The 26,455-nt window shown below is 39.1% G+C and overlaps 1 protein-coding gene across 1 annotated transcript; it reads right to left on the bottom strand.

The window, feature by feature from the left end:
* Positions 1-283: 283 nt before the first annotated feature.
* On the bottom strand, positions 284-26,455 carry LOC117383275 (exostosin-1b-like). Its single transcript, XM_033980396.2, has 11 exons — positions 24,659-26,455; positions 8,195-8,288; positions 6,968-7,075; positions 6,724-6,843; positions 5,348-5,480; positions 4,438-4,556; positions 4,166-4,261; positions 3,217-3,306; positions 2,973-3,133; positions 2,725-2,898; positions 284-2,645 (listed from the first exon to the last, which is right to left on the bottom strand). The coding sequence occupies exons 1-11, from the start codon at positions 25,612-25,614 to the stop codon at positions 2,462-2,464; spliced, it is 2,235 nt and encodes a 744-aa protein (XP_033836287.1). The 5' UTR covers positions 25,615-26,455; the 3' UTR covers positions 284-2,461.

The following is a 26,455-nucleotide window of genomic DNA, read 5'->3' as shown; positions in this document are numbered from 1 at the left end:
AGCTAGCAATTATTTATTTTGGCTGCCCCTTGTGAACACAGTACATTCTGATAGACCCCAAAATAGGTTAGAAGTAGGACTAAATGAGGCTAGCTTATAATAACTACATCAATCAAATGTTTCGCAATGAGCCTCAGAATATTGTACTTTTCCCTCTTGATGTTGGCAATAGAGATCCAAGTCCTGTCTAAACCATATATTCTATACACAGTGTACACAAAAAAGTTGAATAAGACTGACTCAATTTATATCAATATATTTTTTTTTTTTATTGTTGGATGTTTCTTAGAAAAATCAATGTTTTGTAAAAGTTTTATTCTAACTTTCCACTGCTATAAAACTGTAGTACAGTGAAGGTGTTGTCTGATAAATCCTGTGTGTAAATATTATCCATGTTTAATGTGACACAACCAGGAAGTGGAGATCCTTAGATGTTCCAAATTCAGTACACCAAGGCAGTAGGAGCATCTACCACTATGAAAGTCAGGAATGTCAGTTACAGTTGGGGTGATAAGACTTGTCTCCAGTGTTTAACAGTAATAAAAAGTTATAAGTTACAAAAAAAAACTATGAAATGAAAATCAAAAATATCCATATGAAACAAGCGAAAACACACAAGATTTTCTTATGAAGGCACATCAATACGTAACCCCCTGCTCTGAAACAATACAAGATAGAGAAATGTAATATTAATATTGCACCAAGTTAATTTTGCCACTGTGAATCTATGACCATTTTCACTGCTTCCAGGACTACACATAGAGGCTGTTTATTTGTGCTCAATTGCTTTGATTTCCCACAATCCATCACATAGTCTTTTTCATACATTCTACTTTCTCATACAAAAGAAATGGAACATGAACCAAAATAAATATGGAAATGTTGAGACTGTCCAATGTTAGCCTGTACAAATGGCTGTATTGGCACACTGGGTAAAGGGTGCAATTTCGCCTATTTAAAGAAAACAAAAAAAACTAAAAAACATTTCTCACAGTAGTGAAACTCAGTTAAAAGGCTCTCTGGGCAGTGTAGTTAGTGTTACATTAATGTGATCAATACAAACATTCTCAGTTAGTGTTAATCTCCACTTATTGATATGGTGTGTGTGAAAATGAAGAGTGTGTGAAAACAAAAGCAGATTTGAATGTCAGTTTGACTTTAAAATACAAGATGATGACCAAGAGTGGAGACTAACTAAATGACATCTTGCTAAACATTGCAAATCCTATCCATTTTGTGAGTGTATGATTTTTGACAGGGCATGACAGGCTAACTTCAATTTAATCAATTTTAGGAAAACCTGTGAAATTCTCAAACATCTAATTTGACCTCATTTCCCTGAGGTGTCTCTATCTCATCAGAAACTCACTGGAATAGTACACAAGCCTAGTCAAACAAGTTCACATTGAATCCTAAAATATAGCTTTCTGCTTTTGTATGATGCAGTTGTTGTAATGCCAGACTTGGGGCATTGTCCAATGTTTCCTAATGAGAACTGTGTTAGACCCTGTCAAGCACTTGTCAGCTTTAGCCACTGCCAAACCTGTCATTGGGGGAAAAGGGACAAAAAAACGGTGCGTGACATGAAAATAATGATTTTTCATTTCAATTTCTGTCCAGGATCTTGTCCTACACAATCTGGAAAGGTATGTTTACACAAGACCTGGCAAGGCTCCCTTAAAAAAAGGCTATGCACTTACTCTTCAGGACAGCAGTGGTTCCAAATTATTCTGCATGGACTTTACTTAGTTTAATAAAATGTTTAATCCCACCCACTGACCTTTAATCTGGTCGTTGTTTACTGAGAATGCTTTGATAAATATTATCCCTATACTTTGATTATGTGAATACGGACCTGAAGAATCCTGGGATCCAAATTTGATCAATTATATAAAAATAACAAATAAATTCAACGCAGCAAGACTTCACCTTCCAACACAAGAAGAAAGAGGCACTGCAAAAATCAACTTAACACAATTTCTCAGTTTTGTGGGAGAAGGGTTGTCATTTCCCCCTACAACTCCTTACACTATTTACAAACAGACAAAAGGTTGTGCTGGCCATTTTGGTTTACAAAAATAGTTATTCACATCCAAAATAGTGTTATCCTCTTCATTGTTCATCAGTAATAATATTTTATCAGACTTTCAGGTACCTGTGCATAGTGTACAGTCTTTCATTGTGTCATGGTTGAGAGGTTTGTGTTTGCAGAATCTCAGCTCCAGCTCTGTTTTGTTCAGTTTAAAGGCTGATCAGTCTCAATGAAGTAATTCATGTTTCTCAATTATTCCCAAAATACATGGTGCGCTGGAAGAGCAGTGTAGATTCAGCCATTCATTTTATAGTCCATTGTCTCTCATTATTTATATAAATCTGAGCAATTGTGACAAGAAGTTTGTGCGTTTTAGGAGTCCGCCCCTCTGCCCTGAAAAAGTCCATAGGGCAGGGGGGCTCTGGTGGGTTATAGCCTCTCGATGTCTCTGTATTTCTTCCTCAGTATAGACACTTGATCTTTAAATAGGACTGGGTCTAGCCTCATCTGAGAGTGGACCAACGGCATTGTGCCAAACCAGCTGGCAAACTTGTTCATGCAGGTCTGACGCTGGGCGAAGTGGTCCGGATCTGCCCACCGAGATGCACGGAAGTCTTATAGGGGAAAAATATTTAAAATTTAAAAAATGTTCGACATATGATTCAAATTATGTTTAATAAATGTTGAGTAATACCTGTCCCATCATTGTCTCTTTATATTGTTTCTTTTGGGTGACTTTAATGGGTGGAAGCTTTGTGACTGATGACACCAGAAAATTCATCAGAATATCCTCACAGTTTGACATCTGATCAACCATAGTCTTCAAAGTAGCAGGTAGGTATGAGGTGTACAAGTAGTGATAGTACCTAGAGAAAAAAAATATAGATTGAATTAAGTATCTTTTAATAGATCATTTTCTGCATGAGGGTTGCAAACATACTTATGATAGATGGCAGCTCCAGTCAGCACCATAGAGTAGTCATTGGTCCATTTTGAAGTGTAGCCCCAGCGTTCTTTGTTGCTATCCCAGAAGTGGCTGCGTGCAGGGTAGCCAACAATGCGGTCTGGGAAACTCTGCCATACAGTGAAGGCAAAGTCCACCTGGTTTAGATAACAAATTTTAAATGAGACAAAAAATCCAGGAACTGTGTGTAATGTGTATATTATTTAGTTTATCTATTGACCTCAGTAGTGGAGAGGACAGTATCTTCATCCAGACTCAGTACTGCATCAGTGGGTATGGTATCATAGGGAAGGAAACGGCTGCTTATGACCTGAACATACAAAAAACACAATTATCAACATGGATAAGAAACAAAAATGTTAAACCACTCAGTAAAGATCAAATATCAGAGATAAAACAGGACTCAAATGAATAAATTCAGGTTACATGCGTATGACAAGCAGCGTTAGCAGTCTTTTGGTGTCTATTTGCACTGTTAAGCCTTTTCCCTCTATGTTAACTGCACGGTCAGCTAAATATACAAGCTGACACAACATCAATGAGGACAGAAACATTGCATTTTACTGATGAGCAACACTGGCGCTAGACTTCACAGAAGTGTAGTTGTCCCTCCCAATGGACACTTCTGCCACCAATCTGTGTCTATTACTCCAAGTGCTTTTTAAGTGTATTTCTGTATTCACCTAAGTACACTTTAAAATGACAGGGCAAACCTGAATGTAGTCAGCAGCATTTCATAACTCAGTTCAGTCTTGTCTACAATATTTAGTAAAAGAGCTGTTGACAAATGATATCGCCCAGCACCACTCATCAGTATTCATCTAATTGTATAATGAGGCACTCTGGTTTAAAATAAAAGTCCTTTATTAGCCTATAAGTAGGACATGCCAAAGCATTTCCACCATGTCCGGGTCTTCTACGATGAATACCCTGAAGAAGACATGGTTGAAACGTGTCGGTATGTCCCACTTATAGGGTAATAAAGGACTTTTATTTTAAGCCTCAGCTCTCCTTTTCTTTCTGCATTTAAGTAATTTTTTTACCTTGGGTCCCTGAAGAGCACCTGTCTCACATCTACTGACGCACTCACCTTTCTCATTTGTTGTATGATTAGTTTTGGGGTTTTTTTACTCTCAGCAAAAACAAATATTACATAAGCTTTAATATACCTTGCTCTCTCCTTCAATAACAAGGACAGGCACAGCAGTGGCAGGCCAGCGCTGCTTTGCAGGAAGAGGCTTGTCACAGTTCCACAGAACAATCACCTATTGCAATGAGTAAGAAGACATCATGTTATTGACTGCAGGAGAAGGGTAGTCTAAGAGCACAGATGAGTGAACTGTAAGCCAGTCTTATTTAAAAATTCAATAGCAATTTAAACCAGATCCAGCAATCTCAGAAGTGTCAGATTCGAGTGAGGTAATGTTGAGTTTTGGATTACCTGAGCGCAGTATTGGGATTTGGCCACAGCCATGAGCAGTTTCATGACTGGCTGAGACTGTGAGACAAGAGGTGTCACGACATGGATGATTGCCGTGAACTTGGGATATGGCTTGATACCTGCAATGACAAGAACATAAGTTAGCTTGAGAAGATTTTCAGCCCAAAAAATGTATTTTAACTATACAGTAAATATAAGTTATTCTTCTTAATGGCTCAGATATTGATATGAGCTCTCTGCTTGAGTATACTGCTGAGTTTTTGCATGTTTCCTAGGAGCTGATTTTACTTGGCATAGAGAGTCCGTGAACATGTCTAATTAGGCTTGTAAAGGAAAAAGGTGCCGGTAAACTCAATACCCATGTCAACACCACACAGAGTATCAAGCCAATTAAATAAGACCTTGTGCTTGTGTTAGCTATACAGTTGTAACATGGAGCATTGTTACAATTTGCACATTTGCACATAAATCGCAATATTCATGTAAAATGACTTAAAGAAACAAGTCCGCCGACTAGAAAACTGCAGTGTCCAATGAAAGATGACGTCGCCGTAAACTTCATCACAACAAAGAGCCATGTAGCTGTTGGCCCCTCGTATAGAAAAGTCAATTTTGCATAACAGGTCTGTTTTAAAAAAGCCCAAGTACAACATGGCAGCTCTTAATTGGAGAATCGCTCCACTACAAATCACAAATTATTAAATATATATTGCATAATTTGTACCAATGTCACATGTTACATTTACATACATCCACCAGCTGCCACACTCCAGCTGTTGGTGAGCTGTGTGACAAATGAAAATCAATCCAGTTTAACCTCAATGTGCATTATTAGTTTAAGAATGATTGTGTTCAATATTCACTCACTACATGTAGATACAAACAGCATATGTGAGGCTTATTAACTGACCCAGCTTAGCGTAGTAGAAAGGGAAGTCTCTCAGGGCCGTGGAGTACTGCGGCAGGGTGAAGAGGCCTCCAGGCAGACTGTTCCACATCAGGTAACTCCTCGAAGTGTGGCGCAGCACTCGATCCTGGATTATCTGCTCACAAATGCAGATGGACAGAAATAAATAACTTCTGATGCAATGTTAGGCAGACTTTAGACATCAAAAGGACACAGGCAGCAAGAAAACAGTGCTGAGGGTCACAAAGGACACATTGTGATGGTAGACAGGGCAACTCCAGAAACAGATCTTTTATTAGTTTGCTGGTAATCAAAATGTGAAATGCTACGTCAATTTTGAAATAACAACTATGAGAAGAAGTCTAATCAAACCCCAGAGAACATAAACACCAATTTGCTTTTATGCCAGGGAGTGAGTCTAAAATCCCATGGAGAGGAATAAACATCTTTTACAGCTGACAATTATTGCCTACATAAAATTACTCTGGCATGCCTTGTATGTCTGTCAAGCTCAGCTCATTAAAATCACCTCTGGGCTCTCAAATGAAAGTAGAGGTGATTGGTATTAGAAAACACAAGACACTATTAAGTTTATCCAGCTTACGGTTTATAGCCAAGTTGTTTGTGTAAACTCATCCAAATGCAGCATATTATTAAAGACTTTAAGAAGTTCGTACTCTCCAGCTGAGCAAATTGAGCATAAACAGCAAGCATGTTGTGTATCACATCTCATTCAAGTAAAAACCTTTCTATTAAATACACTATACACACAAATACACTACACTTTTAGGCTTTACGTGATAACAGCAGTTATTTTATCCTTCAATGCAAAAGGATCAGATAAAATATTTAGTGTCCTTTGGAGCTACAGGGAACCTACAGCGTATCATAAACTCCAAGTATACCCATTCTGAATATTTTTGTTTCACACATAATGCAGGCTCAATTTTGATATTGATGTGATGTTGAAATGTGAACGTATTTTGTCTATCCAAGACATGTGAAGTGTGTTGTGCCTTTGCTTAATAAATAGTCAGATATGACATTTTGAATTCATCTTTATCACACTCCTCTGTATCCTTCCTTATTTGTGCTTGTTTGTAATTGTAGCTTAACAACAGTATGGTGCTGCCAGGGCATCTCACCAGAAGAATACAGATAGACCCACTGACATGATGGATAGTCAGGGAACAGGGGACAACAATTTCAGTATTTAACAGTAGACTATAACAAACTATTTTAAGTTCCAGTCCAAGCAGCGCATTATGTCATACAGACAGTGCCCTGGCTTTTACCCTTGTCTAAACATAACAATACAATACAGTACAGTACAGAATCAGTAAAGAGTAATAACTGAATGGATGCATAAATAAGTATACCTCCAATGTGGTCAGCACAATCTTTTCCACAGAGTTGAAGTACGCCTCCCAAAGGAACTGGGTCTGCTGCCTCAAGGAGAGGATCTTATCCTGGTGGATGGAGCGCACAGTGGAAGGGATCTGAAATGACCATAGGTTATCATTTTTATGTTGTGCTGAATAAATATTGACATTTCTTTTTAAATCAAATAGGGTCACATTCCAGTGGGTTTACATTGTATAGGGTAATTTATGATTTGGTTACCTGTAGTAACAGCCTCTCATCTCCCCACACAGCTGCTGTGTTCCAGTCAATGATCTCTGAGAAGGGCAGTTCCCAGCCATTGCTTAGCATAACTGGCACACATGCTGCCTGTTTGGATATGACACAAAGACAGTGCTTTAAATGAAATGTTTGAAATCAATCTCATACCACTCTAAACTTGTATTCATTCAAAAAGGACAAACACTTTGTAATAGTGCACTCTGTGTGTGATATCTGTATACTGAATACGTTTATGCTCTGTAAGTTTCTATAACCACTCTAAGGATAATTTCATTTCATTGTTTTTTTAAGTACAATATGTCAACATCACCTTGAGGATTAGCTCTCAAAGTTAGAAACTTTATAAAAATAAAAAAAAAAGCTTGATATTGTGGGGATAGGAAAATGCACAGCACCAATATCCAAGACTGACTGAAGTGAAAGCGTATGCTATTTGAGTGAGGAATATTCTAGTAAACATTTGCATATAAAAATTAGGTTTTACCTATGGAGTAGCAACATCCCTGAAATGCACCACAAGACACATGAAATACTTGAGCATACTTGAGCAAGAGTGGCATCACGCTCATCTAATCTTGTTGTCATTAGCAAGGGCACAAACGTGCTAAACCCTGACATGGCTCCCACCTCAGCTCTGAGCGAGCAATCAGCCTGAGCCCCCTGCAGCTCAATCCTCTTTCAGCACATCAAATTACACACACAAAGAATGTCAATGTCTGCTGTCGTCATGATGCTCCTGTACTCGTTACCCTGATCCCAAACAAACTGCATCACTCCTGAGTCCTGGGCAGGGGAACAGAAACTACTGCATGGAGAATCTTTGCAAAGCAGCAACAAACTCAAGCTCCTATGTTTCATCGTTACTTTTGCAAAGGGCACCAAATGGAATCCTTACTGCCCCTAGGCAACTCCTGACTCAAGCCAAGCACACTCTGCTCTCCTTGCATCACTGTCAACACCTGCTTTGGTGCAAAAAAATCTTTCCACTGGAAATATGCAGTTGGACAAGTAATAAATTGTGTCTTCAGCAAAGGTTATTGCACTACAGACATAAAATAAGTTTACATTGATGTAACTCATTTTCACCTTGGACAACTGTTATCTCTGTCTGTTCAATTAATGCTGCAGTATGGTTGGATTGTAACAGTTATTCTGTGTTTCTACCAATACGCTGAAAAAGTACCATAATAAATATATGTGGCTAACCTGCAAAGCCTCCAAAAATCGAAAGGAGCCAAGTCGCCGTCCTCTTGGAACCAGACAAAAAGTGGAGTTGTACAGCATCTCTCTGTAGTCATACCTGTAAGACAAGGAGGTGAAAAAAATGAGTTAGAATAGTTAGTGTTAGTTAATAAATTTCCTGTTTTTGACCTGCCTTAGGACAACGGGTGTAAAGTAGCTATTGTGCTAATTCCGGCATATTTACATTGATGCTATTTGTTGACATGTTGATTAATATGCACTGTCCTAATTAAAATAAATAAATAAATAAAAAAAAATAAAAATAAGTTAGTCAGAATTGTTAGTCAAGCTAAGTGTTACAATGTGCACATCCTCAACAAGTGTGCAAATTTAGGTAGAACAAATACAGTCTGCCTCATGAGTCAAAAGTGGGTTACAGTAGGTTCAGTTTGAACCCGCTCTTTCACTGCTGTGCAAGCTTTAAACCCATTGCCCTCTCACCTGCACATCTTAGCATCTCTAGTTTCCTCCTTGTTCCTTGTGTCCAATCTAGGCCTCTGTCAGCACTCCCTTGGATTATTAAGCTGCTTGGAATTCCTCTTATGTCAATATCAACTGTACTCGCAAAAACTGTGCAAAATACTGCTTTCATCTCACGTCTAGCCGTGCATTTCACTTTGCTTGTTTTTGAAACAATAAGATAAATTATTCTTTTTGTTAATTTTTCTGATAGGTAAATGTGTTTTCTAGCCAAAACCCTCATGTTTGCATCAAATTTCAAATATGAATGTTTTGGTCAATTTAATAATTCTGTTAAATGTGCTGCTGTCTTAGTTAGGGCTCCTCAAATAGAGGTTAAAAAAAAAGTGAAATGCCAAGTAATATAAATGCACAAGAGTTATTAGAGTTGGAAACACAAAAGCAGGCTAGCAAAATTACTAAAGTACTAAAAGTACTAAAAAGATAAGATAGTGTTGTACCAAATGGCATCTCATACACAGCCAAGGGCCATTATAACAGTTGAGAGTTAGGGAGTTGCTCTCAAAATGATGTTACTACTGCTGTATTAAAACATAATCAGTTTCATCGTCTGACTGCATCATAAATATAAAAGTCTTTAATTTAGGATGGCAAACACATAATCCAAGCAAAGGCATGTAATCACCGTCTCTAACCGTTTTGCGAGCCTATAAAAATGAGCACTACAGGTCCATATCTGGGACTTGCTGGGTGTGAATGTATCATCCATCATATTTTCTGTCAGTGCAAATGCAGAAAAGACCAGATGTTCCTCTACATGCATACCTCCAGCTCTCCTCTCTCTCCATATGTCTGTATGTGGGAGGAGCAGCTTCTCAGTGTGTGCTCTGCTACGAGTCAGAGATGTTATTGAAGAACGGGGTTCCACACATTTAAGGATCGTTTCTTTAATGTTGTCTTGCGTTTCAGTCACTTCAACAAGATGAATTGTGTAAGGAAAACAATCCGCTTTTTGTAACCAACAGTGTCAGATAGTCATAACTGTCAAAAGGTCTAGAAATCAGACCATACCTAGATGAAAGGAATGAGCTTCACCTTGAAGTCGGGCTGCACAATATACCACATTTGAAACGAAAGGGCTGTAATTATTTAGCGAAAAGAATATATAGAACAAAATATATTATTTTTATAGAAAAATATACACATTTCCATTTTCTCTCAAATGTTAATGCTGGTCCTGGAGCGGTTTACAATGAGAAGTTTGAATAGAATCCTACTTTTTAAACGTATACGCAAATATAATGGCTCCTAATACTTACAGTAAATTGTGCAGGCCTATCTAGAAGGGTATTAAACTGGAAAAAATAAATACACACGTTCCAAGATATGAGGCAGGATTTGCTAAATTCACCTAAGAGGCAATCTAATTTCTCTTCTACAAATGAATGACTAAATCTTTGCATATTAGGTTATATTAGGTAGTGTTTGAACAATGTTTCATATAGAATGTGTTTGCTATGTGTTAAGTCCACATCTCAGACAAACACAGTTCAAAACAAACTTGTGGTTTACTGCAAGCTGCACAGTAATTTTCGCTCAAACACAATCAAAGAGAAAGATGCTTGGTTTATTCTACATGTACTCTCTTCCACCTACACACAGCAAATGTGAAAACCTGAAGAAAACCTGTACAGCATCACAAGTTCAACAGGACAACTCACATGAATAATTTAACTGTCTAGCCTTGTCTCATGGCTCAATAACAAATCTACGGCAAACTAGCTAGTCAAATGGGGAGTCTAATGAAGCACTATAATTAATTCATATCCTTTTAAGCTGTTAATATAGGAATAAACAATGATTCACAGAACAAGAGAAATAACAGATTTGAGCTGAGTAAAAAAAAAGATCAACTGGTCTCCTAGCAACAAGAAAGGATGGCGTGAAAAAGAAAAGCATGTCTCCCTCTGTCAAGTGCCTGAAGAGACTTAGCAGAACAGAAAAGTGTTTGTTTCCCATAATACGCAAAAGAGACCACACACATTTACTGCATGACAGCACACAGACACAGCCACAATTGCAGGAAGCTTTAAATCAGTGGCTAACATGTAAGAATGATAAAAATGCTGTTTTAGGTCTATGATCCCAATAAGTATATTTATCACATGAATTGTATATACAGGTGTAAAATAGTTACTTCTCCTGAAAAGAGACACTATTACTCCATCGACTTAAACACTTTAACTCAATCAAGTTTTTGTAAAAAAATATTTGGCTATGTAATCTGATCAAACAACAAGTAGAGCTGGGCAATTATTTCAATTTTCAGTCAGCTTTGGGCTTTTTAATTGAGAGGTCTACAGCAAATCCTCTGTCAATAAAATGGTGCTGACTTGAAGTGTATCTTGTTTAGTTTCATGAAACAAATATACAAAGCTATTTTTTTTTTTTCTTTTTGAAAATCAAGACTGATCCATATGGGGGAAAATGTGATTAATTATTTTGTCATATTGCCCAGTCCTGCCAACAAGACCTTTAATTATTAATTGCATGTATATTCTTAATATTGGCACTTGTCCGGCAAGAGTAGCTCCTACTAACTAAATTCATTCAAAAGACACACAGGCAACTTCTTCCATAGCAATCCACTGCATCTGGGAGAAGTCTTGGTATCAAAGAACTCCCAGAGATAAACTTCAAAGCCTGAAATGATAGCAGTGCTAGTACAATGCCACTCTCCCACCCGTCTCTTATTCCATTCCCACTTCAAATTATATTTTCTGCTTCCTCCTTTCTGTCACACTCGAGCCAAGTTGATGGGCAGTCGGCAGTTGCCAAGACTATGAGTTCAAGCCAAAGGAATTTGTGTGTGAAAGAGACGGAGTGAAAGTGAGTGTCATCAGATGAGAAAAGCAAAAAGAGAAGGAAAAAAACATCCTTTGACAACCACACACAGAATCCCAGCCCCAGCAGCCAGAGCCACCCAGGGCAAGAAGAATGTCACACACAATGCAAAGACACAAAGACTGTCACACAGATCACAATACACATCTGAGGAGCTTCTTCAGCCTCTAAGGGCACTGCCAAACCATTGAGATGACTTCTAGCACACTGTAAATAATTCTGTTGGATTCTAATCAGTAACAGTAAGCAAACTAATCAAACGCTAACTCACAAAGCATGGTGAAGATACAATATAGACTCCGTCTTATGTATGCGTTATCTAGACATTTGGATAAAATACTAAAACATTGTTATATGAGCAATGAGGAAATACTTCATTTAAGACCCTCTAGAAAACAGTTTACTATTAGTTTAATTAAAAGGGAGAGGATAGACTATTGTTACAGTGAAAGGGGCAACCAATGCCACGTCCATGGGCCATCTAACCTAGTATAATCATGGTTTTAGTAGAATAAGGTGAATTAAATAATTGATGTATGAAAGGAGTATCATCTTCCATTCAAGAATACATCTTGAAAATGTAAGTTCAATGCAAAAGTTATTTCAAAGGGTCATCTTGAGCAAACCAACCAGAGGCCATTAATACAACCAACATAAGAGTTAAGGAAAGCAAGCCACATAAGATAATTGACATCTGCAGTTTCTCCAGGCATTCACCTCCCTCTATGGCATTGTAACTGCCAAAGAATTACCACAACAATCAAGAGTCTGTCTGATCATACACATGTTAAGTCTGCCTATTCACACCTGGTATTCAAATGTATATCGAGGGACTTCAAAGTTGTGAACTTTCCTTTTACATTTGTAAAAGAACAAACTATAGAACAGTTTTTCTTTAGTCTGCAAAAGGTGGAAAACTAAAAGAAGAATTCACTTCTGTCAACTGGACAAAGTTTTTGAGTGAAGACATCTCGCTGCTCATCCAAGCCGCTTCTTCAGTTCTGATTAGATTACAGGTGGACACTGCCTTATATCCATCTGATGATAGGAGTTTACAACACGGAAACTAAGGCAGTTTTCACATTTGTCAGTGGATTGACGCCAATAGCACTACATTTTGTTTTGTTTACTTCACTTTTGGGTTGCTCTTGATCACATATACTGCACATCATTCACCCAAACACGCACCATGACCCAGATGAGAGTGCATCAGCTGATCAAACAACTTATTGTCATGATAACACGCTTCAAGCGGACAGATCCCGTGAATATGTGCACACACAGTCACTTCCCCTATAGGCGATGGTCTTTTCTTTCACCTGTGGTTAAATACACGGTGAAGATTGTACGTAGAGGATGCATGCTAGTGGAGGGGAAAAAGCTTTTGGAATGACATACAGAAACATCTACGTTCACCTGTACAGATAGACCCAGAGTGTGAGGGGAGCCACGCTGAGACCTCCTGTTTCAAGCGCTCTCGGACCGGCCGTTTATTACGGTTCAGAATGCGACTGTCGTGTTCACATCGGCCCATGCACCACTCTCGAAGAAAATGCTCTTTTGTGTTGACCTGACTTTTGGCAGTGTGAAAACAACCTAACAAACCTGTTTGTAAACAGTTTGTTTCTTAGCTAGGGCTATTGAACTACAGTAAGTGTGAACAGTGCCTGAGTCATATTTTGCATAATCATTCAGCAATGCTAATGTACAAAATATGGTCCAATGTTAGTTTGCATCATTGTTTAGATAAGCTCACTGCTGCAGTGCAGTATAGGAGTTTGCACTTAACGGGGTTTAAGAAACACTCAAAGCCAATTTGCAGCCAGTGGAGCAAAGATGATGAGACAACTAACATGTCTTTTTGAAAAACAAAGCCTTTAGAGCTCCTCTCGTGCGGGGGCCTGCAGGCCTCACACATCTTCCTCTGGTTAATGAGTTCAAAGACAGTCAAATGAAACATTTACACATCCACCTGGTCTGCAGCTCCAGCCTCGTTCAGCACGACCCCTTTAATTATCCATTATTTTACTTTTAGATAGCAATATATCTTCCTAGGCATCATTTGGATTATTTTGATTGAAAGTCTCAAAATAAAATAGCTTCAGCTCTCATTGCTATAGAGTTGACAAAGATAGTGTTGTTGAAATACAGGTGAAGTGGAGTCTTCATTGTGCCTGGAGAATAAACCGCCTGGCTTTTAATCAGCAATCCATCAGGCTGATGAGGAGGAGATGAGGAAGATGCTTTGAAGTGGTCTCTGGATGCTGCACTGCAGAACAAGAGAGTCTGGGCGATAATGAAATCACTGTTGTTAATGGGTCTGTCATTAGCTCAGAAATGCCCTGAGTGACTTTTGCTGTCAGGAAAAATAAAAATGCCAAATGAGAGAGTTCAGGTCAGACTATTTGTCTACACGGAGACAAAATGGGTTGATGGTAAATGTTTCCTCTTCTTACAAAGGTGGAAGTTGAGAAGATTAATCTCAGGATCCCTGAGCTAGGTGGAATGTTGTCAGAATGACTTTGCAGCTACAGCAGCTCGTCGCTCAGAAGATAAGGCCAGGTCAGGAATGTCTGTGTTCATGGGCCAAGCAGGAATGGATAGAGGAGGAGATATAAAGGATGTAGGCTGATAGTGATGGGGAGGATTGAATGACAAAAGGTTGATGTTTGCAGTCGAGGGGGTGATGAATGGTTGGGGCAATTGTGTTGGAAAAGACGACAAAACACAAGTAAAGTGTGATGAAACCGGGAGCAAAGGACATGGAAATGTAATCAGGACAGGGCCAAATAAACTGAATAGCCTGTGTACGCTTGTGTGAATGCAGCCGCATGTGGGGAGCCTTTCTAAATGTCAATGTGTTTTTCAGAACTGTGAAAAAAGCCTGTCAGCTTGCAGACAGCCACTACCCTTTAATGGCAAGGCAACCATTGCAATAGCCCTGACAGCAAGAAAGAGGCTTTGTAACATCTTTCTCAGTGCTGAGTATATAGGATGTTATCGGCCCAGTTTCCCTATCAATGCACCATCAAATAGACTTGGGGGCTGTGACTGATCTGATCCAATATCCATCATGCCAGGAGTGGGATTTAGATAAAGCCGTTCTGCTGAGGCCAGGGATCTGTCTGGAGTGAAAAATCCGTTATGGGGCATTTTGTGTTTGTGTGAGATTTGGGACAATTTCTGAGGGGATAACCACGGCAGCTGAGTAGTGGAACCACGTGTGACATGTCTGATGGGTGGGGTCACTTTAGTGAGCATCATAAGAGGGTTGGTGTATGTATGGACTTGAGTGAGAAGGAGATGTCATAGAGTGGTTAGTTAACACAAGATCGGTTTTATAGTCTGAAATGAGGATGGAAATTTCAGAAGCTGTGAGAGCTCGGAAGATTAACCAGACCTGCATAGTTTGTTTGTGTCAAAACAAACATGGTAGCTTACATGTGGGGAAAAAGGGGGAAAAATGCTAAGGACTAAGAAAAAGATTTCTGCAGAATCAACAATCGAAGTCCCAAACACTTATTTATCTCAGTTAAAGGAAGTTGTATATATTTTCTACCTTTAAGTATTTTATTTGATTTTTAAGCATTTTTTTTTAACTTCGTGCATGCCCTTAATTGTATTTGTATTTATTCAGTGTGTTTTTATGTTTTATGTTGCACTTCATCACCAAAATAAGTTCCTAGTTTGTGAACTGTGTTCACAAACAATGGCAATAAAAGGATTCTGATTCTGATTGTATGAACGATATGAGAATTGTGTTTTGCATTTGAGAGAGACATGCTACAACTTGGCAGCTGTAGTTAGGATGGAAGTTTTTCACACTCTGTGGTCCAATTCTAGACCCTTCTGGATTTTAACAGAATGTAGGAGGAACCGGCTAGTCAGGCAAGTAACAAATGCTCATAAGAAAATTTCAGCAAAGTATTCTACTATGCTACTCTTGTTTGGAAGAGTTTCTGTTCTTCTGAATTTTTACTTTTATCATCTTTTTAAAATTGTTTTTAGCATTACCGATATCTACTTATATTTAAATTTAAAGATCAGTTTTTCTGAGTCTGGGCAGAATTAAGATAGAGATCAATAAAAATAACTTCCAAAAAAAAAAAAAAAAAATGTTTTCATCAATACATAAAGACATACAAGTCTAATATTCTTAAGAGAACAAACATTTCCCAGAAGTGAATTTTATTTTTTTTATTCCACCGAAATGAACTGGGACACCAATGGCTGCAAGTGCAAGCCAGTGAGGAGTAATGAGAAGAGTGGCTTCATTGTGCAGAGAGAGTAAATTAACGTCTCGCCAAGTTGAGCCGCCAAAAAAAAAACCCAAGTGTAAACACAGCTCTCTTAGCTCTCAAGAGGGGGAAGATGATTACCTCACAATTACAGGACCACAGAGGAGAGAGAAGCCCCATTGCCTCAGTGACAGAAAGAGAGATTACAGGGTGGCGGCGGGACTAATGATGATGGGGAAAGGGAAAAACACTGCAGCGCATCCCTGAGGAAACGCTAAATTGCAGCAACTAAAAGAAATTTGTGGCACTTGGCAATCCTCGTAAACGTGAGGGATGAGGAAGGAATGCCTTTTTTGTAACGGGTCAAGATGTAGATGTTCAAGAGTTTCCTTTCGGTGCACCACTGAGTTATCAACATTTTGAGAAGTATTCAACAGGTCCTACAACTTACTATACTTGCTAGTGTGTTACTAAAATTCCCTTTTGGCCAATTAAATTACTTCAATTTTTTTATTAGAGATGGTTTAGTCATTATGCGGACTAAAATGATATTTTATTTAATAGTCACTTTTTTCTCAGTAATAAGGAGACTTGCAAAATATAACTTTTGGAATTGCAAATCATTTTTCATATCTGTGAAAAGATCCATGATAAGCACAAAAAATACATATATTAGGGAAAGTGTGAAAGGTCAAAACAAAGCATAAGTCAAGTCTTGTCCCAACCCAATTTAAAATGTGTTGAACAGTGAGTCTTTAATGGCCATTTGGTCTTGATGAGCTGAATTCTTGTGTACTGGCCAGAACAAAGCTTCATCATCTGTTAATGAATTCCTCAGCCAGCAGTGGTTACCGCTGCAGGCAGGTAATTAGTTTGAACAGCGGGAAAGATCAAAGACTACACTTCCTGTCTTGCCCTCTGGATGTGACCTCACAAGGGGAAGTCGCGGATTCACAGGAGAAATGCCAAGAGACTGCAAAGCTAGACATAACAGTTTGAGAATAACGCTTGAAGAAATATGACATTATAAAAAACTTCAGGATCGTACAAAAGTAGTAGTACCATTACAAGTCATGGCGGTTCACATCACTGGTTAGACTTATCAGACAAATTGGAGTCCAAAGAGGACAGGGTGTGATAGCATATCTGCCTGTGCGAATGTGTCCCAGTTTTATCTGATGATCCAAGGCACTACCAGCCAAGCCTCGCAACATGGTGGCTGGTAATATTTCAGAGCTGCCAAGAGTGGAACACTGACAAAGCACAGCATAGATTTTTGCAAAGAATTCAAGGGCAATTGTACACTAATGTCAGAAACACTAACTGTACTTTAAAACATCCTCGATCATGGCAGTCAAATAATACAGGAAACATAAGATGGTGGTAAATGCAGCAGCATACTGAACAGTCTGTAGATTGGCAGGTTGCTTCTCTGCATGGACCAAAGGGATTAAAACAGCAGGATTTGGCTGGCACAGGTTTTAGAGTACTGCTTAATTCTTCATGTCACTCTCTGAACATTTTATGGTACATGAAAAATAATACTTCAGAAAACTCTGTTGTGCCAAATAAACCAACTGCAGACAGTTTCTTGAAACAAGAACAGGGTCACATGCTTCCAAACAAATGCAGATATGGAGAAGAGGACAGTTGTGAGGAAGAATATTATACATTTCTATACATATACATTTTCTTTACAACATTATATTCCAAATAAAAGACTTTATGTGCTCCTTAAGCCAAACTTAAGAAACTGAGAAGGTTGAGTGTGCATCTTCAACTAGTTAAATTCATAGTTAAATCCAATGAATGTAAATATCTGGGTTTTTACTTTAATTCCTATCTAAATGCAATAAATTATAACAAGCAAGCAAAACTTTACCACATCTGTTAAAGCAGCGGGTTTTTATGCCTGATGGGCTCTGGGTGCACAATAGAAAGTTACTAGGCAAACCAACCCCAAATGAATGATGAAAACTACTACAGGTACCAGTTTGGAAAACCAGGTATGACTCAAATACAGATAACCAAAAAAAACTGAAAGGTACCCAGCACTAACTCTGCCATACCCGCAGTCTGAGCCTTGGACATCTCCTCATTTCCAGTGGCATTCCTGGTGGTGTACATCACCTGCTCTCTGCTGCCAAGGACAAATTGTACATCATTTCTTTGAGACAGGAGCCCAGAAAGAGACAGCTTGACACCACTGTCACCAAAAACAAGCCTTAAAAACAGTCAGAAAGTACAGCAGAGGAAAAAAAAATAATCAAGAAATGTTTATGAATAAATGATGATCACAGAAGCATAGATTTGTAAAAGCCTGACCCTTGCTCCGGTTTTCTTTAAGTCCTGACAGCGGAGAATTATATAGGGATTGATTAATTGACTGAGCTGAGTAAACAGGCCTCTTCTGGGAAACAATATCCCTGAACAGTTGCAGCCGTCAAGAAGACAAACTGCGCGAGGGGTACAAAGTATTATATGGAGAAAAATGAAATATTACTAACCATGGGTTAGTTCAAGAAAACTAAACTGTTTTGGGCTAAGATGGAAGATGAAAATGTATCTGTTCCTAAGTCCACATAAACTTAATGCCAGAGATTCCTGTGATTACATTTTGCAGGTTATTGACTCTTCTGGTGGTGCAAGAACCTAATTGGTCCACTCTACAACTCGGTGGCCAATGTGTTATAAATGACTGAATTAACCAGCACTTAAAAACAAAGGATGAAACTAATGAACAAGAGGAGAATCTGGATGCCAGGCGGAGTTCAGCCTCTGCTCACTGATGTATGTGCTTCCATATATCACTTACCATAATCTCTCTAATCCTTTTGCAATAGCAAGGACCAGTTTAGCACTTCGCCCTAACCGTCTGCTTCAGTCTAATAAAAGATATGGGTGATTTAGTGTCAATGCATTTTATTACAATGAGAATGGAGACAGATTAGTGCAGAATACTAATGCATCCTGTTGTTGTCATGCAAGAGAGATGAGCAACTGCTATCATATATCAATACTAACAATCTGCTTGACAAATATCAGTCTGGTTTAAGAAAACATCACAGTACAGAAACTGCCTTAATTAAAATTGTCAACGACCAAAACTCACAGATAAAAAAAAATATTTCCATCCTTATTCTCTTAGAGCCACCTTTGACACTTACATTCTCATTAGTTGTTTAAAAAAACTATTAGCATGAAAGGAAAGGCTCTGGACTGGTTTGCCTCGTATATTAAAGTCTTTCTTTGTGCAACTGGTGATTTTAATTCTGAATCCATCACCATTCCTTTCGGAGTTCCACAAAGGTACATTCTTGGGCAACTTCTTTTAAATATTTATATGCTGCCTGTGATGTCCATTTTAAAATATTTTACTGCTTCTTACCACTCATATGCTGATTATACTCTTTATATAATTGCTGTATATTTCATCGTCCAATCTTAACCCTCCGAATGACCTTTTAAACTGTATCTCCACCATCAAAACTGTTATTCTCCAACTGAATAACAAGACAGAAGTATTATGGCAAAAATTAAACCCACAATATGACTTCTTACCCTTCCATTTCTCTGACCACATAAAGAATTTAGAAATAATATTGTCCATTTATGCAATATATCTAAGGTCAGAAGTCTCCTGTTCAAACCTGAGAAGCTTGAGCATGCTTTTGTTTCAAGTTGATTAGACTACTGCAGTGCACTATGCGAGGTTTACTAATCAATAAACTCCAGTTAATCCAAAATACTGCTGCTAGAAGGGGGCTCGCTCTGCCTGTACTATAGCAAACTGTAAAGATCCTTAAAAGCCGAGGCCTCCTACTAGTTTTTGAAGCCAATATTTTTTTAATAGCTTTTTACCTTACATATTTTTTTTTTTTTAGAGTATGTATGTATATCCAGGTAAAAGTTAGGTATTTAGCCATTCCTGCGGAGGCGATTTAAGAACAATATGTTATGATGGCTTAAATAAGTGGTGGGCTTTGGTGCACCAAAATCATTTTCTGGTAACCCTAACCCTAACCCAAATGAAAATTTTAGGCCACCAATGTACCCAACCCAAATTATTAGTCTGGAGCCTTGACTATGGCCCAATTCTCTGGAACTCTCTGCCAACTACCATAAAAAAAAGGCAGGATACTGTGTTTAAAACCAGACTTAAAACCTTTTTTATTCTATTGTTAATTACGACTGCATGATTTTACTCCATGTTCTTGTAATGTATCGTCTTTTGTTTTGTTTGTTTTTTTGTATATGCACCAGTACACTGAGTTGATGTTTACCATATGAAATGTGCTATGTAAAATGTATTATTATTATTATTATTATTATATGCAAAAAGGTTGCGCTACAACATGGCATAGAGAAGAGGCAATCCAATTGTTTTGTGATTATTTGTAAAGGGCTATAGCGAACCAACAACTACTCAAACTAGCCTGTTCTCAGAGCAGGGGTGTTAGATGTTGATCAAAATTAATATAATCTTTCCCCATTTACAATACCCAGATGGCATCATGGCAATCCACCAGAAAGGTGCAAAAACATGCCTGTACCTGTTGTGATTCATTAATTCATGTTCAAGTGTCTCTTTCAATTGTTCATGTACCATGGACTATAAAATTAAACACAGAAGTATCACTGTTTAACTTTATGTGAAAATGTATGTATTTTTTTTTTTATCTGCTTCATTTTTGTTACAGTCTTAAGTTTTAGATGATAAAGGTGATATTCCCATTTTGTGTAATTGTTCTTAACTCACCTAGGCTAGCCAGTCTTCAAATAAAAATATAAACTGGGACAAACTTAGGAAATGAAAACACTAGGAGGTCAAACCAGCCAAACAACAGAAAGCACTGTGGTCATGTAAATGTCAATTGTAGGTTTGCATTGACGATGAGTAAACACATAATCAGTGGTTTTGTGGTGTACCCAGTATATCATTCAGCTCCTTACAGCTTTGCCTGTGGTAACAGTTAAGTGGCTTAGGAGAGTATGGTAAAAAGGTGGATCATTAGATACAATATAGTTCTATAGAGAAAACCTATGTCAAACATGATATGGAACATAGCTCAAGTTACACACAACAAATTGTGGGTAACATGAAGCATCATTGACAAAAGCCACACAACTTGTGAGAAGGGATATCCCTTCTCATTTCCCATTTCTAATTGTATTTATTATTTATTCTGTGCAGTGGGTCTGCTTAGTAAATTATCCAACCAAAAATTTGTGGACAGAGAAGATGCAAGTAAAGAATGAAATGTACTAGGGTAGACAAAAGAGTTCATATACACATTCACCCACCAACAGTTGAAAGAGACACTTTATAGTATGTGCAAGAACTCAGAACAAGCATCATCCCCCAGCGATTATCGTTTTTTTTTTCCCCAAGCTCTGAAGCCTGCATCAACCTGGCCCACAGCCCTTTGCCAGGGGCTTTGGCCAACACAGAGGATTAAAACCCTACTGCAAGTCTATAAATACACCTAGCAGACCAATGCGAGCCCAGCCAGTCACTGCTCACCTCCTGCTGTATACATCCTTCCTCCTCTATTCAACTTTCCCCTTTCCCTCTCTTTCTCACAGTCACTGTGTGTGCCTTTCCTGAGGTCCTACACTCCCTCTGCCCAAGTCACTGTGAGTTTATCCCTGCTCTATCCCTCTTGTACGCTCTCACTTGGCAGGGCCTCTTAATTGGAAACAAGCTGTGAGAGGGCTTTCAGTTTGAGGTTAAAATTGCATCTGACCTGCCTCCTGCTGTAGCTTTTCTCCTCTTCTTCTTTAGCCATGTTGTACGGTTGTACAAAGTGGAGGAGAGAAGACATGTGAACTGGCCTGAGTTAGGAGAGACATGATAAGCAAACACGCAGTCACTCAACAGAAATATAAAAATGGACTGCACAATCCATAAACTATTACAAGACCAGTCAAGACAATGTGCTTTTCCAATACTGTCAATGACAAAGACAGTCTGAAACTGGGACTCTCCCCCTCAGTTGGCCATGATCAACAGGTGGCTTAACTAATCAGGAACCCATGGTCTGTTTGTGTCAACCAGGACAGCCTACAAGTGAAAAATAATTCAATAGTTTTATATGGTTTACTTTTAAAAGGCAGTTCATAGCCCTTAACATAATTATAATACAAGCAAATGGATTGCATATGTCTGTAGTCTACAGTAGCTGTACAATATCGTGGTACAAGCCAACATCTGGACACAAAGCCCAAAGTATTACGCACAGATGACATGGCAATTACATGGTTATTATGGTTATTACATTCAGTCTGTCAAAACTTCCTTGTTGTCGGCAGAAGAGGATAAGAGGGATTTGTTGCACAAAGGGCCATAGACACAGCACATAAACGATTACTTCCACCCAGTTAGACCATAGACTGCACTGTCTGAGTCTGACCTAGTGATGTATGATCTGGCTGTGCAGTGACCAAAGTGCTTTAACAGCATTTAGGAGACCGAGCCACACAGAAGGTTTTCAAACTGCATCCTCTGCCTTTTCAAAGAAGCATGCATTGTGCTTCATCAAGCAATAGAGAAATTTAACACACTTTACAAATGGGCCAAAGCCAGAACCCATCAGCCACACAAAATAGGGATAAGGCCAGAAAAGGGCATTTCATGTCTTTAAAATATAAACAAGTTGTCAAAAGCTTATTCAAACGCATGTTGTTTACAGTCCAGGACAAGTTTGACACACTTTAGATTTGGAACTCCAATCACGAACCAAAAACAAATATTGATCTCCATGGCAACTGGATCCGTGATTGCTGTCCCACCCACTTCTCTAGCCAAACCTCACTCTTGCACACTGCCATGGGTTTCTGGGGGCCAGGCCAAAGACATGCAGCAGGTCTGGGTACAATTAGCTCTGGTAAGCCATTCAGCATCAGATTATCCAGTTCAGACAAATTAACCACCATTTACATTTTTCCAAACTTCAGTCATTTCTGTACCAAAACACAAGAAACATCCAATAATAGATTTATGGTTTTCCTCAGTTAAGCATGCATTTAGAAGACATTTGGAAATTTCACTAAACTCCTTGATGTGTTTAGCAAACATGGTATTGCGAGCCTACAACTTCTAAGCAGTTGCTTTATTAGCTCCCCAAGACAATTCATCATCATCGCCTGCTAAACATTTAAGATATGTCTTTTGAAGTGTTTGCTCTGCAATTTTGAATGTGAGCATTATTACATCGCTCCAAATGCAGAGGAAAATGTGGGATCAGTGTATGTTATTTAATCGGAAATCCCTGGTATGACTGTCGATCAAGCTAAAGCCAGTTGACTGAGCAACTGTGTTCTTTTGCAGTGAAGCTAAGCTGGTAAGGGCAACACATATCCAAAAACGTGCTTCCACAACACTACTTAATGACAGCAGGATTAACTTTTCCTTTGGGTTCTAGCTCCGGTGCCACCCATCTCACTGTGTGAAATCATATCAGTGCCTGGCACAAGTTGGCAGCCGACACAAGCTGGCTCCATGTGATAGAGAGCTTCATCTTGTGAAATAAAGAATGCAACATGCCACTACGCCAACTAATGAAGCACCAGGTTGATACTTATACCTACAAAAACCTGTACAAACAAAAGCCTTCTGAGGATTTATGGGATACTCACGTTTTGTCTTTATATAGAAACATGTTACCATTAAACGCCAATTCCAACACAGATTTTTGTATGTCTGTTTTGTTTTTTTTCCAAAAATGTTGTCTTATAGTAAAATTGTGTGTTTGCAATGGTCTTGATCATTGTGTTTGCTGTTACCTTTCTGATTGAGTTACTCATTGAATCATTGAACACCAAAATTAAATGTATTAAAGAATTAATTTAAAGAGGACGTTCTACCTTTAATGCTGAACGGAGGAAATATGCAATAAAGAGAGGTTCATAAGTGACCACACATTTTGGAAAGGTCAAGTGGGACACGAGTTGGGGCATTTGGGATTTTGTGTGGGAAATGGCTGCACAAACGGGACACAGTGGCTTCCCCTCTCTGGCACCAGCTTTGTCCCAGTTAATCCGTCCCAAAGAGCTAGAGAGGAACAGCCCGCACCGCACCATACCACCAGCAGTAACAGCACATGACAGGCTGACATAAATACCACAGGTCAAAGTATTATCACTGCACATTGTTATCTGTATCTACTACTGCTCCATACTGATAATAATCATATCAACAATCACAATCATAATGATAATAATAATAGGATTTCAGCTAATCTTAGGGCCCAGGGTAGAACAATTTACATTTAATTTAAGATTAAATGTCATAGGGAATTACAGCATTGGTACACACTGATGATGGGTGTAGATGAAGGCTGCAAGAGAGATTTGTTGGTTTACCAGACAGAAATTAGAATTACATGTAGAATTAAACAGCAAAAGTAACGTCATAACCAGGTTCCTCTACTTCATATGAAAAGTGTTGACATTTTAAAACATCCGCACAAACACAGATTAGTGCACTTTGAAACCATTTTACAAGATGAAAAGGAATATGGAGAGAAACTGCACTGTGCTCTTGCAACTCCACCACATTTAGAAACATTCTCATCTTGCTGCCGCATCCCTGTGAAGCTAAAAATCAACACCGCCAACATCAAAGATGGAGATGTCTGAAAAAATAACTACAAAAACTTAACAGTGAAAAACAGAAAAAATGTACTTTACAGTTTTGACAAGTGGCAAATGCTATAGAAAAATGTGTAAAAAACAAAACAAAAAACAAGGTAGAGAGGCACAATTTTAACTTAAAAACCATTGCATTATAAACCAATTGTATTTACTCAAAAGTGCAAGGCAAATGCAGACAGAAAAGGAGTGTGAAGTTGAATGAACCACTTACTTGTCATACTCTGCATTGTCTTTGTCACAGCGGGCATCCTTGTGCTTCTGCCAGTCTTTGCCATGTTTACACGTAGTGAGCAGCACCACATCCTCAGAGTTATGGACATGATATAAAGCATTCCTAGTGTCTGAGCCTATTCCAGTCAAATATCTCTTGCCCTTAAAAACGAGCATGTACTTCCTAAAAGGGGGAATAGTGTTGTGTTTAAGGTAGCCCCTTTCTCCACCTGTCCTTGGGTGGTCTTTGGAGAAAAGGGGGATAGAAACGTCAAAGTTAGGTCTAAAGTTTTCGGTGCTGATGCTGGCTTTGGCCAACATGGCATAGCCTATGTCAAAACCTAGGTCCTCCGTGTAGTCTGGCCATGTGCCTGAGTACAAGTTAAAAATAATGTGGTTCCTGCCTTCATTCCACAGAGGAAGGCTTTGAACTTTTGCCCGCAGGTTGTGGACATACTGTGGTGAGAGCTGGTCCCTGTCCAGAGTGTCCAAACTCAGGACAAACAGACAGGCCTGTGATGGATCCGAGGTATAGAACCTGGACCCTTCAATGGATGACAAAATGTTCTGATAACTCTCCGACATCTTCTCTCCTTTCTGCACGGGGTAAACGTATACTTTAAAACCATTCTTCTTGCACAGGGAGAAATTAAAGCAGGAGTCCATTCTACAGCGTTTGTCCGTGTAAACGCCCAGATTTCCTTCTCTTTTTTGCCTCGGTGATATATGCCCATTGTAGTCATCGCTGCGCTCTGGTTGCCAGGAGCTAAAGGTCTGGAGAGGCCCCAAGAACCGACGCCACCGCTGCCCCGGGTGAGACCCCGAGAGGCTGCGGTCATCACGCCTGCTGTGACTCCGCCTGGACAACACAGGAACTTGCAAGCCCCCCAAACAAAAGAGCAGGATGAGACACGTACCAGTAGAGAGCAGGAAAAGGTAGCGTTTTTTGGCCTGCATGTGTCCAACAATCTGAGAGCAGATGTGTCGTGATAAATCCGTGGAGTCTGCAAGTTTTGGTCTCAGCTCCTAATGTGGGATCTCTCCGCCATCTTCCCCCGGGCTGCAAGGGCTGTGAGCTCGCGTCTCCCACCTTCTGCTTCAAAAACCTTTCACAAGTCCGGGAACTGAGCCAGTGCATGTGGGCGACTTTTAATGTTCATCCACCTCGTCTCCTCGTCAATAGTTGTATGGATTGAACTTGAAAAGCCACTCCTGGGAGTTACAACATAGCTCGCTCAAATCTGGGTGTCCAACTCTTTCCCTGCTTCTCAGTTACGCTGCCCTTAACATTTGACTCGCTTGACCCTTCTAACTATCCTCTAACATACAATGAAACTAGTGCAAACTTGAAAAAGCAACAGACTGCTCGGAGAGTTAACTATTGTCCCCGTAGAAAACTAGCCCCGGAGCGGATACCGGTGTGTGGGATTAGCCATTCTTACACACGATGTAATAAAATCAAAGCTGTATTTTATAATAAAGTGTCTGTGCCCCGGTTTGGTACATATTAACAACCAAATTACTGAAGTTGATCTATGCGGCTAAAGGCTAACTACCTGGCTAGTTTCTATAAACATTGAGTTAGCTTGTTAGCAAAGCGGCGAGACATCAAAGTAGCTCTCACGCTGCTCGGAAAGTGATCCCACAGAAAGGCATTTTATCTTCGTCCTCAGGAAAAATCTTCGGCAAACGTTAACTTATCCACCGCTCTGTCAGAGTATAAACAGCCGGCACTTCCCCGGGATCGGCTTCAATCCTGGTAAGTGCTGAAGTGGTGCCTCACACTCAAAATCAGGAG

Source organism: Periophthalmus magnuspinnatus, chromosome 16 (assembly GCF_009829125.3).
Source record: "Periophthalmus magnuspinnatus isolate fPerMag1 chromosome 16, fPerMag1.2.pri, whole genome shotgun sequence".
Classification (NCBI taxonomy): Eukaryota; Metazoa; Chordata; class Actinopteri; order Gobiiformes; family Gobiidae; genus Periophthalmus; species Periophthalmus magnuspinnatus.
The sequence above is the reverse complement of the archived record's forward strand: the minus strand, read 5'-3'. Positions and strand labels throughout refer to the sequence as shown.

What these genes read in the sequence shown, in the direction of transcription:
- LOC117383275 (XM_033980396.2), bottom strand. Translation starts at nt 25,614, where the DNA reads ATGCAGGCCAAAAAACGCTACCTTTTCCTGCTCTCTACTGGTACGTGT. An exon ending in TTTCTACTACGCTAAGCTGG is followed by an intron (nt 4,557 to 5,347) that starts GTCAGTTAATAA and finishes TTGTCATTGCAG; the next exon opens with GTATCAAGCCATATCCCAAG. An exon ending in AATCCCAATACTGCGCTCAG is followed by an intron (nt 4,262 to 4,437) that starts GTAATCCAAAAC and finishes TCATTGCAATAG; the next exon opens with GTGATTGTTCTGTGGAACTG.